The sequence below is a fragment of the Haliaeetus leucocephalus genome, unplaced genomic scaffold (assembly GCF_000737465.1).
Source record: "Haliaeetus leucocephalus isolate CR32 unplaced genomic scaffold, Haliaeetus_leucocephalus-4.0 Scaffold626, whole genome shotgun sequence".
In the NCBI taxonomy this organism is placed as follows: domain Eukaryota; kingdom Metazoa; phylum Chordata; class Aves; order Accipitriformes; family Accipitridae; genus Haliaeetus; species Haliaeetus leucocephalus.
In genome coordinates this window covers 351,256-368,651 of record NW_010973062.1, presented here as the reverse complement: position 1 = coordinate 368,651, position 17,396 = coordinate 351,256, and the positions used below count along the sequence as shown (strand labels likewise).

General features: G+C 39.4%; 1 protein-coding gene across 1 annotated transcript in view; it reads left to right on the top strand.

Moving 5' to 3' along the window:
* ABCC4 (ATP-binding cassette, sub-family C (CFTR/MRP), member 4) overlaps window positions 1–17,396 on the top strand; it is a 144,935-nt gene that overhangs the window by 86,965 nt on the left and 40,574 nt on the right. Inside the window, exons 22-23 of the mRNA XM_010578329.1 lie at window positions 12,956–13,106; window positions 13,747–13,866. Of these exons, the coding sequence (XP_010576631.1) occupies window positions 12,956–13,106; window positions 13,747–13,866 (271 nt within the window). The remainder of the gene's footprint in view (window positions 1–12,955; window positions 13,107–13,746; window positions 13,867–17,396) is intronic.

Below are 17,396 nucleotides of genomic sequence, written 5' to 3'. Positions count from 1 at the left end.
TTATTTGCTGCATTTGTGGGGGGGGGGCGGGGGGGGGGGGGGGGTTGTTGTGTTGTGTTTTTCCAGTTTAGCCAGGTTTTGTATGTATGCATGTGTGAGTTTTAAGAGGTATTTTTATTCATTAAAGAATAGCTCTTTCTGGGTGTTTGCATGTGTGCATATGATCATAAATATGTTGTGAGAAAATAACTAGTGGTGGAATCTATGTTAAATGTCAGCATATTCTCTTTAGCCTGATACGTAGAGCAGACTTGTATCTTGGGAGACACCTTTTGGTTTCCCTTCTGCTGAATCCTGGTAGTTCTGCTTGATGGGCAGATCACAAGATTCTGCAGCTGTGCTGAGGTTTAAATGAAAAATAAATAAATTAAAAACAGTTGCCTGTTGGCACTTAACTACTGAAGTCTCATGGAACTTTTTTCCCTGTGGAACTGGTGTTCTAACTGTACATTCCCAGGATGCATACTGCAGTTCATCTTGCTAGTACATAATGAAAGACCAATTAAAACTTAAAGAAAAATAGTAAGGGTATATATTTTTTCATTGGTTACTTTTGAAGCTCTAATTTCAGAAAAGGTTGAAATGATCATTATGATAAAAAGCTAATTTCTGATATAGTCATTTGATATTTGTATGTGCTTTCAGTTTTGCTATTTTCTTTGAAATAAAAAGGGGTTGTACACTGTGTTGTTAAAAACAAACAAACAAACAAAAAGCTGTCCATCCTGCCTGCCTGGTCATCATCATCCCACACACCTCCCCACTCACCCCCAGCCCCCCCAAAAAAAAGAGGGGTGGGAGGTTGAGGAGGAAGAGGAAGCTTGGGTTGCACTTGTGTCTCCAAGACCAACATGCAGGTGCTGTGAGTTTAGCACAGACACTTGCCTAAATAATGCAGTTCTTTATTGACCTTTCATTTCTCTGTCCTTGAATGCCTTGATTGTTAAATCCCAGTAGCCAATTAGTCTTGTTGATGGTGACCAGCAGTGGAGATAATCTATGCCAAAGCTATTGCTGGTCTTTACTCTGTACCTGTCATTGCATTCCTTTAAATATGAGTGTCTTGCATCATACGGACTGCGTATTTACTCAGATTGATGGTATACATATAGGATAAAATGTGTAAAGTCTGGAGTCACTGCTAATAGGCAGATTCCTGTTTATACACGGACCTCAGTTTTCTAGGGAAGGCTAAAGGTCTGTTCTTACTATAGCGGTCATGTGTAATCTGGCCCAATCTTTTCCCTCACCGCATTTTTTTTTTTTCCTATTTACATTCGTATGTAGAATTTTTATAAGAATAGATATGCTTGTCATTCTCCACATATTGGTGTCAAGGCAACAGGTAATGCAGTAACAAAACTTAATTTGTGTGGGAACATCATGTAACTTCTTTATATTTTAGTGTTTGTATTTACTTAGTATTAATGAGATTGAAAATGTAACCCCATATCTAACATGGGAAAGAAGATGAAATCGCATTTCTCAGTATTATTTTATTACCTTTTTGTCATTTTCCTTCCTTGTGTCTCCTTTGCTACTTTCCCACTTTTCTTGTTCTTAATTATTTTCCTTTTAGTTTTTATACTTCTCCATTTGTATAGTAAATGTAGATAACACTTTTGTCACTGGGCTGTTCTTTCCATTTTCTCAGTGAAATTTGGAATACTGGTGTTTTAAATATAGTACTTGGAAAAATAAAGCTACATTTTACTTAGTGGAATTTTATCTTCTCTATTTCTTTTTCTAGAGCATGTGAGCGTTGTGAGATGCAGTCTTCCTCCTCATTTCTCTAACATTTTGAGCAGATTGTGGCTTAGTGGTAGGAAGACAAAAATGTAGTTGTGCTTGCAGTATTTTGGTATGTTGGACTGAAACCTGTCAATACAAAATTTCAATCGGATTTAAATCAGCTTTTCTCCAGATTGCCTTCTCTGTTTTATCAGATTACTCTCAGTACATTTTCAGCTACTAGAAAGCAGGATAGTTGTATGGAAGTCCAGTGATGTGCCCCTGTTCTGTGTGGTTTGGAAATTTCTCCCCTTTTGGTTAAGGTGGCATTTGTAAAAATTCCAGAGAGAGATTCCATTCTTCTGGGGCTCTTTATATCTGTTGGAAGGCGTTTTCTTGTTTGCTTTTCTTACTGTGAAAGAGGGCAAAGAAATATTTTGATGTAAGTGAACTTAGGTTCTGCAGTTTTCTCCTTTTCTTTTTTGGTCCATCTTTGCTTTTGGTGCCAATGTGGGAATTTTTATTATTATTATTTATGGGTATTTACCTGACCTTTTAAGCATTATTGCAACCTTTCACATCTATAGCTCAAACTGATGATTATTTTTAAGACTTCTAAAGATCATTAACATTTCTTAACACTTCACAGTAGCTAGAAATCTTTTTAATTCTGCTGTCAATCATAGAGTGTAACAATCCTGTTCCAAATGGTGATAAGTACAAATCTTCTGGATTGCCTTAAACTACTGATATACTATAGATAGGACAGTGTGTGCTTACGAACAAATTAGGATTTTACTGTTCGGCAAAAGGACTGGAGATTGCACATTTGATTCAAGAAGGAAGGAGAAACTTGGAGGTAATTTGAATTACTAAGCCATGTAGCCGGCGTGTGTGTGTGTGTTAAATCACTATGCATATTTATGCCCAAAACAAACATGTGGGACAAGGAATTATCTTTAGCAAAAAAAGACTGCATCTCATAGAAATGTGCTGTCAGGGTTATGTCTGCATCTCATGCAGAGCATAAGAACTTTTTTCTTGCTGAAGCTGATACCATGGCTGCCTGGTGAACTCTGCAGCTGATTTGAAAACTCCAGACAAGTTTGTTCTTCAAAAGGTAGAGGCTGCAGTGTGGGCAGTTTTATACAGCAAAAAGTTCAGCTGGGAACTGAATGTCACATGTCTTTGGGAAGCTTATATCTCTTTGTGTTACATCTATGTTACAGGATAGTTTTATATAATTTAAAAAAATTGTTTCATTTAGATTGCACTCTTGAAATAGGAAAAATTTATGTGTTAAGAAAGGCTCTTTCAAGGGCTCAATAATAGCTATTCCTGCACTGTGGAAGAATAGGATGCTGAGCGATTGCATTTTCTTCCATAGTCATGTCCCTAAATCTTTTTTTCTTTCTGTTTTTCTTACTGGATTTTAAAATCAGTCTAAAGTTTAAATAAGCAGAGCTGTCTTAACTATGAAAGTCACTCATATGCTAAAATACTGGGTTTAGATCTTCCTTTCTAAAACTGAAAACGTGCTAGCTTTGGTACCCGATTCAGTTGTCCATCCTTCTGTTAAACATAACATAATACTGAGAAAAATATTTTTTCGTTCTTCTCACTGATAGAAAGTCTGGTTTGGGAGGTCAGACCTGGTATCGGTTACTTACTTTGGCAAGTGTGTCTTTGTTGATCATTTGTGCTTATAAACTTCTGGAAAGTCTTCCTGATGGTCTTGGAGCATATTTGTAATAAATTATGAATGAGCATGCACTTACCCCAGTAAATAATATTTGTTCTTTGCCAAGGAAGTTTCTTTTTACTTCTTCAGATGCCACTGGGTTCTGTACCTGCAGAGAACAGCTGAACTGGGTGAAACCTGATGGTGGTGGTGAGAGGCTGGTGCTGATGAGTTAAAATACAGGTTGCTGAAAGTGTCAGGCTGCTATTAAGCTTCATGTAGCTGAGTGATCACTGAATAGAATGTAGTACTGAAGAATTATGAGTCAAGAGTTTAGTTTGAATAGGAAAGTAGTATTTTATAGCCTTATCAGAGTGGCAAAGCTCTGGGGAAGTTAGGAAAAAACCCAGAGACAGGCTAAAAAGCATTTTTTGCATATCTGCTATGAAAGAGTGCGACCAGAAAAGAACAGAAGGTAGTTTTATTTCTTAGGATATCTGACGCTATAGTCCTTAATATTTTTCATAGTTTCCGTTTAACTGGGCCAGAGGGGCTGCTGTGGAACTTAGAGAAATATGAGTAGTACTTCAATCTACCTAAAAATAAATACATGAATAGTGTATTTTAAATAGGAGAAAAAAAAAAGAACAAACAGTAAAATGCTTAAAAGCTTGTAATTGGTCTAAGGCTGAAGAGCTGTGTTACTGAAGAACTGATACTCTTTTTAACAGAAGAGCCCATAGTTCAAATGTAGCACAAAGCTTTTAAAGTTGCTGAAAGACCCAGAATTGACTTCTGGCAAAACAATTAGACTTGGCTGAGCAGAAAAGGTCATGCAGTTGAAAATGAGGTATTCTTGGGGAGGGCACGGGGCTGCTCTGGCATTGTGGCCATGAGGGATGAGTGGCCTGAGGCAGGAAAGTCCATATAGCTCAAAGACAGCGTTTGCAAAACTGCAATGTATGGGGCAGCAGCATCTGTGGTAAGCAAAATTTTGCCAGACGTTTGGAAGAACTGGGAAAAAATGTGCACAGCGTGGATGAAAAGGTTACGATAACATCGTCATTAGCTCAGAGGAATTCCTCACAGGAACAGCAGACAGTATTTTAGCAAATAAGTTGATGTGCTAGACCATAAGAACACTAAATAATGCCATGCAGGGTCATAGCGGTGGTCTGTCTAGGCCAGTGGTCTTTCTCCAGCAGTAGCAATAGGAGATGCTATTTGGAGAGAGCATGAGAACCTGGCTGCTTTCTGTGGCCCATTCCCTGTTCAGTACCTCAGCATTCACAGTTTTGTACTGGGAGTGTCAAAAGGCCTATCTGTTCCCAGTCCTTTTACTGTCCATTTTTTTACGTTATTTTCTATCGGCTCGTAAGATCTGCCTCCTGCTATCTAATAGCCTGAAAGCAGTGAGATATTTGTTGAATTTTATTTTTTTTTTTTAATTTTGTTCTATGTATATGTGCTCCTTCTATGGAAGGAAAGCAATAATTATCACTGAAAGAAAAACTGCTTATAGAAGGGTTGTAAGTGGGGTAAGCCAGAGGACAAGTTTTGGTGAATCAGCCTCTGCTGATAAAGCGCTAAAGATAGGAGCAAAGAACAAAGTAGGAAATAAACCATTTGTAGTAGTACTAAAGAGAAAAGTACCCATTGTTGAATCAAATGTTTTGATTTCATCAGGGTCTGTGCTCAGTGGGGCTGTCTTGGGCTTATATAGCTGGGGAAAAGTTTTGGAAATGGCTTCTAAGAGGTAGGAGGGGAGCAGAAATTGTCAAGCCATTCTTTATTTTCCTTTAAAAATATGGGATATTTGGCAGCAGAAAGTGATAGAGGAGAGATAAAAAAGCATTGCTCTGGGGATCTTGAAGCAAGTGGAACAGCCAAAAAAATGACCACACTTGGTGATGGTGGGGGATATTGGAGTCACAAGACCCCTAAATTAATATAATAATTTATTAATTAATATATAAAATTAATATAATAATAATGGAAAGGGATGCTTTCCGCTACCTGAGAAGAAGGGTAACTCTGGGAGGGTTGGGCAGTGCTAGACGTTTTCCTGTATTGTTTCAGGCAGGTTCTGGCGAGAGCTGTTGAGAAAGCAAAGCATGTGTGTATGCATGTTCTACGCTCTCTGATTAATGCTGTTTCCTCAAGGTACCACGTAAAGTTCTGCTTGGCATCTGAGGTGTTCCACAGGAAGATACAACATATTTGTCATGGTACAAAGAGCACTATAGTTTTTTTGAATAGTTCTTGTGTGTGTGCCTTTTTTTCAGGGGAAAACAACAGTGTAAGAATATAGCGAAGGACTGTGAACGTTTACAGGAGATGATGACAAACTTAGCACTGCTGAACAACAAAACATATTAACTTCCTATATCATTTTTATAGGGAGATCAGAATAAAGTTATAACTAACTCCCTATAACTTCGAGAAGAGGACCTCTCACTTTTATATAGATCCGTATTGCAAAGTTGTACCTTGCTGCCCAAATCACTGAGAACACTTGTGCAGAAGTGCCTAGTGGGCACAAGGTACAATAGAAGAAAAGCTTTTGAGAAAATCACATTAAAGGTGCTCCTTGAGTTTTTACTGCTTATAAATAGAAAAATACATTGTCCACAGACATTTACAAGAATGGGTGTTAGCACTGTCCTTTTTTGTGTGACAGTATTGGTTTCCCTGTAGAGTGGGTATGAACAGGAGCTGCATGTAGAGATGCATAAGTAGAGGCCATAGCTCTGGCTCTGATAAAAGTTTGGTTTTTCATGGAAAATCTGTATTAGCTGGAAGTAACTTACTACTGTGGCCAAAGGGCCCTGGCAGCTAACTTCTTAGATGAGTGAAGGTAATTTATTATAAAAAGGAAAATAACCTCTATATGATGTAGAAATGTAATGCAGAATTTTAAAGGATGAGTATTTTGAGTGTCTGGCAGAATCACAAAGTCCAGAGCTTGATTATGCATCTGTTTCTAAAGCATCAATATCTGGAAGTCTCAGATAACATACGGACTGTGTGTTTTGAGAACTGCTATTGGGATCGAGACCTGCATAACATAGTTAAGCCTCTTGGCCCAGGGTGCCCAGAAAGCCTATTTCTAGCCCTTGTTGTAGGGTAAGAGATTATTCATGATAGGATGCTGTTTAAATACAAGAGAATGGTGGCAGTGCCAATGTATTAAAGAAAACACCGTTTTTATTATAAGGTCACTTGTTGAAGAGCAATTGGACACAGTTTGCCATGATCTCAAGCAAATATTAAGGCTTCTCACTTAATGGCAGAATGCATGCCAAGTCAAATGAATGAGCATGTTGGTGACACAGAAAACATTTGCCCTGAGGAGCTAAGTATATGCTTGTTCGCTTGGAAAAAAAAATGATCCAGAAAGTCTATCTTATAGAGACAAGAACAAATAGAAAGTACTAGCATTAAGGATATGATTGGGAATTCTGAATATATTTCTGTGGTCTATCTGACACATGTATTCAGTCCATTTGCAGTGACATGGATTTAGTTAGGTAACCTCTTGTCAACTAATTGCAAATAGCAGGATTCAGAGAAGGAGAGGGTGTCTCGCAGAAGATAAGATGAGCTTGCTGGTTTTGAAGCCTTTTGAGGTGGCAGTATTTAGTTCTTACTTTTTTCTTTCACTCAGTTTATCTGAAATTAAAATTTTCATTTCTTTCCCAGCTGTGCCTTTTTTCCCCCCTCTCAGTGCATTGGTTTTCTTGTCTTTATATTCCCAATTTTCTAGTGGATGCACATTTTCCTAAAGCTGAATTAACACTGACTGAGAGCTGTCATTCCTGTCAAAGATTGCTGTCACTGGTTGCTTCAGAAAAGGACGATGTCTGAGATGTCTTTTAAATGTTGGAGTTATGTGCAACACTTTTTCTCCTGTACTCATAAGTCTTTATTGCTTTTTCTCTCAAGACAAATCTGTTCCTGACAGTTTGATGCAAGCAATAGTATAAACAGCCATATGTACTTTTTAACCAGTTCCGAAAGAAAACCCATAAATTTTATTAAAAAGGTGGTTTAAAGACAAGATTACACGCCTCAGCTTGGCCACTTGGAGTAAAATGAAGTAGAGCTGTTTATGTACTAGGATTATGGTACAAAGGTAAAGGGTTTCTATTCAAATGTTTCTTGGTTTTTTTGTAATAAAGGAGAAAAAACACAAAAAATCTACAATGTGGTTCAATATGCTGCTCTGGATGCAGCTGGCTTGAGTGAAGTGTTTATCGCTCTGATCTGCTCATTGCAATGTCTTCTCCCCGGGCAAGCTTGTCCTCTGGTGTGCCAGTGTAACCGGCTGCCTGTGTAGTTGTGCTTTAAGAGAGCTGCAGGACAGTCAGTCCAAACAGGCTGGTTTGAAAAAGCATGGGAAAAAAAAAAAAAAAAGTGTTTGAGGAAAAAGAAGATGTCAGAACTGGATTAGGGATTGATTGTGCATGCAGTTATTTGGCAGAGCCTATGAGGAAATAATTTTAGTCAGGGGGAGGGGAGGAGGAGGAGGAGGAAGGGTGATGCCAAGCAAGTACGAACAGAGTGGGGTTTTGTAGTTTCTTGACCTGGCTTTTCTTCAGACGGCACAGCCTGACTGAGAGTGTCCTAAGTTAATGCACTTAAGGTTGAAACTTGAAATCCAGGATATGTACCGTTGCTATTATGAAATTAGTATGGCTTCATGGCACTGTCCATGAGCTAATGTAAGCCTTGGGAGTGCATATTGGGGTCCAGGGAACAGGAGTTGGGGGCAGGGGCAGGATAGGTGTGTTTGACTTCTGCTTAAATATTGGTGTAAACTGGTCCTGGAACACTGTAGTTCTTGGGTGGGATTTGACCGCAGATTCAGTCATCAAAGTTTAGGTATCTGCTTGTTGGGCTTTAGATGCTTACTTTGCTGTAGTCAGAGGGCATCTAGTCAATGTGGTTAGTGGACTCTAGAGAAATATTCAACCATAGGGTCACTAGGTATCCACTTAAAGGTTAGATCAATCACTTTCTAGACTTCTAAACTAGGGCAGGAGTTTCATGATGTAGGTCACATGTAAACTCCCACATTCAGGTTTCTGATTCTCAGATCCCATCCCTTGGGCTCCACTCGTTCATTAGAGATCCTACCAGGTCACCAGCTGCAAGTCCAGAATGGTGTGATTCCTATGGTAGTAGGTGCTGTATCATCGCTGTCATACCCATGTGGATGACTTGGCATCACAAATCACACTAGGAACTTACACAGACGCACAACTGCATGATAGCTCTTACGCTTATATTTTATGAGAGTTGCTGAAATACGTTGTAAGTTCCATTTAGAAACAAAACCAAAAAACCACAAAACTTTTTGAATTGCGGAAGAAAATGGAAGACCTCAAAGATCTGACTCTGTTGAGCTCACTAGAGAGAAGACAGAGAGGTATTTTATAGGTACGTTCACAAGGAGATAAAGGACTCTTAAGTACCTACTGGAGCAAAGTGCCAGAAGACCTGAGGGGTTCAAAATGGGGTTCTACATGAAAACCAGGTGCCTTCTTCAAGCACTTAAGCCAAACATGAAATATCGAGCTCAGGGTGTAACTGATATGGAAGGGTAGACATTCTTATGAGACATCTTGAACTCTAAATCTTGCTTTTGCATTTTTGTCCTGTCAAGTTTATTAAATGACTTCAAATGGCTTGCAATTTGTTGTAAGATTTCTAACATAATATAAATGCTATAGTTTCTGCAACAAAGGGAAAGGCTTATAGCTTGTGATATATGTATGTCTTATAGCTTGTAATTCCCATGTTTTTCCAGATTTTTGTTTTTTTCTTATTGTTTCTTTACCTCACATCAAATACTTTTCTATTGTGTGGTTGTGGTACAAAAAAATACCTTGTCCTTCCTAGATCAAGACCTGGTTGAGATTAGAAACTCCAAGATATCACTCTCAGCACCTGTAAGAATTATGAATATGTAGGTCACCAGAAGATGAAGGGAAAGCACGTTTCGCAAGTGAATATGCTGATCAGAGCATTCACTTCCCCAGAGGGTTATAGGAGGGTATGCTTGCTCCAGTAAGACAGGAGATTTCTTGAGGAAGAAGAAGCCACAGTGAATGGAGTGACTGACCAAAGCATGAGGGAAGTCTCTCAGGACTCTTGCAAGCTAGAGGATGACTCCCAACAGAAACAGCACGTGCTTTTCTGTACTCTAGGGATAGAGTACGTGCAGTCTCTGAGTGGGAGATTCTTCTTTCACCAGGGAAACTGAAGTAAATTTGAAGGTGGACGTTGGACAACAGGGCTCAATTTGGAAGCAAATAAGATTTTTCCATCCAGGTCTTTTCAGTCTCGGTAGCCTGTGCTTCTCTTGTCCTTTGTGTAGGGTGGCCTTGTTTTGAATACTGTGCAGATAGCTATAAAATGTAATTAATGAGCTCTTTTTTTTTTTTTTTTTTTATTTGGCTATTGTTTTCTGCATAGTCATTACAGAAGACTTTTAAATGCTGAAATTAAGTACAGTAAAAGATGCTGGTTTTATAGGCCATATTTCTTTTATGTAGGGAAATCTTGCCTGCTTAGCCTTTTGATGCAATTTTCAATTGTAAGCTGATTCTGCTAGACAAGGTCTAGATACCCAGTCCTGAGCATTTCTTGCTATGCAAACTGAATACCTAGCTCGCTGCTTTCCTCCAGAGAGGAGAGAAGTCAGCCTACTCGTGTTATCGTTATCGTCAGCCTGCTGATTATCTCGGGTCCTCCAGCTTGCACGCAGTGAGTCTACTAGAAGTTGGCGCAGTCTCCAGCTGAAGAGCTTAGTTGTCTCTTGTGAAACTCGGGAGCTAGAACCTTTGCCTTACCTCACGCAGTAACTACATGATTACAGTCTGCAAATGGTTGTGTCTGGCTTTCAGACTACTTCATTAAGAGTTAATTTATATGCAAGTTTGGTTTTCCAAAAAAACAACACACATGACTGATCCACCCTATCATAAATTTTTATAATGATAAGGTGGTGCAGGCTCATCTAAAATTCCTTCCAAAGGCGGTGTCAGATTTTTACTTTAGTCATCCTAACCATCTTTTCCTTCCCTGTATTTTTGCCGTAGCAAGGCTTTGTTTACATGAGCTGGATCCTAATAGTTCTACTCCCACTCCCACCCCCACTGGCACTTTGCAACATATTGTAGATTATCATCACTAAAAATTCAGTTTGGCTTTTTATTTTTTATTAAGAAGCATTTATTTTCCTCGGAATTCTTTTCCTTGAAGCAGCTTTCCTCAACACTTCAGGTTTGCAGCTGATGGTGAGGAGGCAGAAGTACTTCAGAAACTGCTTTTTGTGACTGTCTAGGAGGTGATGGAGGGAGAAGGGGAAGGCAGCCAGCGTATAAAGCAGATCTGGGAGTGAGTTGTCAGAAGGAAGGAACAGACTTCAATCTCCAATTTGGCCAAATTTGCCAATGACGATGGACGTGAGGGAGCCTTTAGAAATTAGCTAGCGTGTGGATGGCTGACAGGCTTGGCAGAGACAATGAGCAGTACTAGGGAGAACAGTGATCTAGACAGGAGAAAATTCGAAGGAGTTCAGGAATCTTGATTTCCTTTCTCCTCATCCCACGATAAAAACGAAATATGCTTACTGGGTTTTAAAGAATGCCAGAGAAGTAGAAGGTAGAGAAGGGCTGACGGCAGTGCTGGTGAGGAGTCAGGGTGCTTTGTTTTGCTTTTTTGCTGACATAACCGTGTGCATAATTGATCCAAGTGAAATACCGTGCACTCTCGCTGCCACCTTACCTCCTTGTGATGAAATCTAGGTAAAATGTTTGCAATCTGCTGTATGTATCTAGAAGGTCAAACAACATGATGCCATCAACGCCTTAACCCACAGATGAGCACTGTAGTGGTAATGCAGCTTCCCTTAGAGCTCCTACCCTATAGCTATTTTCCTTAATAGATTTATAAGACCCTATAATGTGCTTTCAGGATCTATGACATGCAAGGCTGTCCCACTGATAAGTCTTCCATCATGAGCTAAGATCACACCTAGAGCTGAAGACTAAATTGTGCTGACTCACGCAGTCATAATGCATAAGGTGTAGGGGTTTGTCAGGTGAAATTAGGGTAAAGTCAGAGAAGCCTCAAGAAAAAAACCAGATGTAGGGGAAAAGGTTGTGCTGTATTTTGGCTTTAGAGCGGAGCTGGGGACGACTTAAGAGTAAGTGCAATAGTGTTTCATAGGCATTTCCATTCAAAGTGTTTGAAAATCCAGGTAGCGCTCTGGTATCTGACCTCAGCTTACGTGTTGCTTAACTTTTCCAATTCGAAGCACAGATAAAGGGATGGAGGCCTTTTTGCTGTAAGACATGCATTCTTGGGACCCAATGGTCACTAATGCATTTTTGGCATCCAAAAATCAGGCAGCCACAAAGTTAATCTGGAATCTACTTGTGTGTCATATGTGATGATGAAGGTGGCTCCTCTACAGTCCATAAAATGGAAACTGTTTAGAAAATATTGTCATTTCCAAGGAATTTGTTAATGAAAATATACAGTAATTTAGTGTGGAGCTAGAATTTCAGTTGTCTGGGTTTTGCACAGGGTGGGTTTCTTTTTTTAAGGAGCAGATGGGCACACCCTGACTTCAGTATGCCAGGACTCCAGCCATACATACATACGCACCCAGCTAGTGTTCTGAAATAAATTTGTGTGCAGATAACGCTTTTCATAGTGTGTTCAAACTGAAAGTTTGATGTGAAGTGGTCTGCAGGAAATGGGAGACTTAATTCAGAAAGTTGGGCCAGGATCCATTGACCTAAGCAACAAAGCTTCATTCCACATTATGTCTAGTTTTCTAAGAGTAAATTCAGGTTTAGCCGAGCTGTTCATCTCATACTCTGAAGTAAACCTGGTAAAACTAGCTTCTTATGACACTTCTTGCAGGGTTTAACAATTTCTTCTTATTTGTAACATTTCCCAGTGCAACCCTTTGGGAAGAGAAAGCTCACTTTCTCTGATACTGGGTTTTCTTTCTAAATAGGACAAAGCTGTTTTTAGGAAAAAGTTACAAGCCTCTGTTGAAAGTAGCTCTTCCAACTGTCAAGCCTTTCAACTGAAAGTCAGTCTTTCAACAGTTTCTTTTTACCTGGATTGAAAAACATATCCCTGATTCACTAGATAGTTGGGGTCCATTAAAGATTAGTTGTCTGTTTCATTAACCATCTATTACTTTGTTACAGCAGTCACAGAATAGTCCACAAAGACAGTAATGTTCTGTCAAGCAGTTTTGTAAAGACATTTCTTAAAGATCAAGTAATGCAGAAGAAAACCATAAACTGCACAATTAGTCAAATTAGGTATTACTGTAAATTCTTCAAGTTGCTTAAAAATAGATGTCGCTCATATGTTATACAGTGCATCCACTCTTAAATTTGGTAGTTATGTTTAAATATTTAAGTGTTTCAATAGTGTTAAATAGTTTTATACTTGTCCTAAATTAAATTCTTCTGGCAAAGAGTGTTTTATTTTGTTTCTATTGTGTTGCAGACTGTCCTACAGATTTTTGGTGTGGTGGCTGTGGCTGTGGCAGTGATTCCTTGGATACTCATCCCCTTAATTCCACTATTTATTCTTTTCATTTTCCTTCGACGATATTTTTTAGACACTTCAAGAGATATTAAACGTCTAGAATCCACAAGTATGTAGTTTGGCGGGATTTAATGTTAGTTTGAACCCTGCTTATTATTCTGTGAAATACTAGTATTTTATAGACAATCCATCAAAGATTTTTTCTTTTGCTATGCAAATAACTTCCTTATTGCCTTGGTTCTCAAGTAGTGAATTACATGCTTAACTCCTGCTTTGTGCAATGATAAACCTTAGGTACATCAGTTTAACTATCTGTAAGTAACGCTAGTTAAGAACGTGCTAAGTTGCTGGTCTTTGGGACCTTGCATGCACATACTAATGGAGTTTCTGACCTAATCTGACTTTTGTGCCTGACTTTAGCTTGACTATGGTATGAAAATTAAGCATTATGAATAACAAACATGGGTGCCTCATGTCATTAATAAAACTCAAAGAATTTCTTCAGTGACAGCTATTGTTAAAAACCTAAGAAGACATTTTTGTATAAGTTAATCTGCCCGGCTGTCTGACTGATTCTAATTGAGTAAGAGGACTTTGGTTAAAGATACTGCATATTTATTCTAAAAGGATGCAGTACAGTAACTTGTATGGTTAAATATAAAGTAGTAGGATTAAAGATTAGTGTGGTACAAAAAGAATTAAAAGTTGTCCTTCAGCTATTGCTAAGTTACTCTCATTTCCCTTTGTAGCTCGAAGTCCAGTGTTCTCCCACTTGTCGTCATCCCTCCAGGGGCTTTGGACTATTCGGGCTTTGAAAGCAGAGGAAAGATTTCAAAAATTATTTGATGCACACCAAGACCTTCACTCAGGTTTGTGATGAATTGATGTGAAAAATCAAATACTTTACTCTGTAGGAGGGAAATATCTTATGCCCTCAGCGACATGTATATAATGTACATTAAAATCAGTAGGAGCTGTGCATTTGTCTCTTTAGGGTAAAATTTCTCTATTAGAACAAAAATGTTATTATCTGTCTAGATTTTGAGAGTTTACTTTGGGCTGTAATGTAATTTGAGATACCCACACATATGTTTTAACAATGTCTAAGATAAACATTTTAATGCCTGATAAGAATAGTTAAAGAATCATTTTTGACATTTTTCTGGATTCCATGTTTAAAAAGAGAAAGAGAGGGGAGGAAACAAGCTATATTGTGAAGCATTTAATTTTAAGTAGTGTGCTAGGAGTGGACAGACTTGGTTAATATAAATCACCTTGGAAAAGTTCCATAAATCTCACTTCTTTTTGACTTTGAGCAGCTTTCAGGGCTCAAATCTAGTATATGATATTAACATGACCAGAAGGTGTAAAATATTAGTATTCCGCCAGCATAAGTAATACAATCCAGGTTTGTGCTGTGATTCTTTACCTTCTGTCAATTAAATGCTCTCTATTACAATGTTTTTCAAGATGCAGCATAATGCAAGTTTGCAATTTTGTTTGTTAGGTAAGATCTTGAATTTCCTCTGTTGTAACATATACAAGTATATTGTATGGCTTTTTTGTAATTTATAGACTTCTAAGGTTTCAGACCAGACCAGTTGATCTTTTCTGAAGTACAGTTTATCACAGGCTGTAGACTGACCTTCATGTTGAGCCCAGTAACTTGTGACTGGGGAAACATATCTTCCAGGGAGGCACCTCTAGCTTTGAATTCCCAATTTCTTAATATTTTCAAGTCAGTAGTTATTTGACCAAATCAATTTTACTGTAGCTAATAGTGAGGGAACGCAAAGTTGTTTTTTTAAGCTTTGTATTAAAATACACCTTTAGTCGATAAACTGCATATAAAAGTTTCACTGTACAAGGAGGACCGTGACCTTTAAAAGAAGTATTTTCTTCTATTTTAAGGTCAGATCTAAGGAACATAAACACACTATTTTCCAGTTGATTTTATGCATCTCTCTAATGAAACTGTCAGTAACACCCCATCAGGGCAGTTCAGGAACCTGCTTTTGAGATCAAGCTTCAGTGCTTATAGTTGCACTTTTTTGTGTACCTACACGCTTCATCTTGGTGTCTTTCCTCTGTGTGTGTGTGTGGTTTTTGGTCCTCGGAGGGAATATGAGCCAGCAGTGTGCCTAGGCAGCAAAGGCGGCCAACAACATCTGGGCTGTATTAACAGGAGCACAACCAGTGGAAGGAGGGAAGTGATTATCCCCCTCAGCACTTGTTAGCCCACAGCTGGAATACTGCATCCAGTTTTGGACCCTCAGATACAGGAAACACTCTAACGTTAAACTGGAGTGAGTTCAGTGGAGGGGCCGCTGAGATGGTCAGGGGACTAACAGCAGAGATTTGCCTGTGAGGAGAGGCTGAGGAAACTGGGCTTGTTCAACTCGCAGAAGAGAAGGCTTACAGAGGATTTAATAGCTGCCTTCCACTACCTGCAAGGATGTTACCAAAAAGATAGTCAGGCTCTTCACAGTGGTACATGGTGGGAGGAGCAAGAAAATGCATATAAGTTGTAACAAGAAAGGTTTAACCTGGGTACAAGGAAAAACTTTTTCACCATGAGGACAGTCAAGCAGAGGAACGGGTTGCCCAGAGACGTTGTGCAGGCTCCATCCATGTCGATTTTCAGAACTCGAACTGCATAAAGCATGGAGCAACATGGTCTGACTTCAGAGCTGACCCTGCTTTGAGCAGGAGGTTGAACTAGAGATCTCCTGAGGTTGCTTCCACCCTGAATGATTCTTTGATACTAAATGTGTACAAGCAATACCTGATAGAAGAGGATACCTTTCACACTAGCTCACAAAGTTGGAGTCCTGGGTTCTTTAGTCTCCCAAAGAGTTTTAAATTCTTTCCTGCATCACAGAAGGCTCTCCCAGCCAGCAATGGTTTTGTTTAATGCTTTTGGCTGGAGTGGTATCCTCCTCTCTACTTCGGGCTGAGCCTGGGAAACAGGACACTGGCTTCAGACCCTCTTTCAGGGGTGCCTATGAATTTGATATTAAATAATCTTTAGATAAAAAAAACATCTAAAAGGCATGCTGAGGTTTGACCAAACCTAAGTTTCCTTGCTGCCAGTGCAACATCGCTATAAGCAAGCTCGTTAGTCATCAGAAGTTACATCATGAGTCTGTTAGTCCCCACGATTGCCGTATTCCTTCCTGCATGCACAGTGACCCTGGTTACACAGGGAGGTTGCAGCATGACCCATCTCAAGCCGGCAGTTTAGTGCACCTTCCTGGACAGCAAGATCAATGGAGCAAAACCTTGGAGCTGAAAAATCTACAACCCAAATGTCCCATTTCCTGGTTTTACAAGTACACTATTGCACCAAAAATGACCTTTCATGTTACCAGGAAGCTGCCATAGGCTGTTTCCAGAGATACTCAGCTCCTGGGTTTCAGAGAGATACCCGAATTATCGTGGCGAATTCAATTTCTGGAACTAGCTTTGTGACTTGATGCAGCGCTCTCTTCTGCGTGTATCGTTCTGTGTGCCTAGGTGTACGACTGTTCATTAGACCATATCAAATGTATTGTTTAGTGAAACCAGCTGCTAAATGTGTGGTCAGGCATATGCAGTTAGAGTTGGTGTAAATAGGACTAAGAGGTTACCAGCTCTGGACCTCACCTGGCTGCCTCTTGTCATCCTCGCTCTCTCCCGCTGCTGCCCTCCAGAAGTTACATGGGGTTCTGTTGGCTGAACTGTTGATTTGATCACTCTGTAATCTAGCTATTCAAAATGATCTGGCTTAAAACCAGACTTAGCTCGTCCCTTTTTTTTTCAAGAGGGAGGATTTTTTTGGTTTGAATCTTTCCCAGAACTGAGCTAAGGAACATTGAAACAGTTGAAACAGCACTGATCTTTAGCATGGAGTAATGACAAGCAATGCAGAAAGGGTTGGAATGGTAACCTTCTGCTGTGACTTGGTAGCAGCTGGAAGCATTCATCTGACTGCAGCCTGAGCAATAAATAATGCCATACTTCATTATGGCTATTTGATTTCTGGTTTTGGCCCTGAATTCAAAAACTTTGCCTTCTGTATTGCAATGTCTTTTCCTGCTGTCTCCTGTATCTTGTACTGTAGCATATCTCTCTGGGATGGAATTTAGCACCAAATTGTGGCCACCTGGATGTGAGTGCCCAGTGTAGGTGTCCACCTGGGAGCTTCCCCAAAGTAGATACCTGCGTTTAGTCAATTGAATAGCTCTGTAGCTCCACTGGCTGTATTGAGGAGCTCTTATGGGATCTCAGCCAGCTGCAGCTGCCTTCTAAAGACTTGGCTGTGTCAGTTGTGTTGTGATATGTTCTAGCTAAAAGCCTGTAGACTGTAGTTCAGCTAGAGCAAATGTAGTTGTACTTCTGCTTTTTGTATAAGACTCCC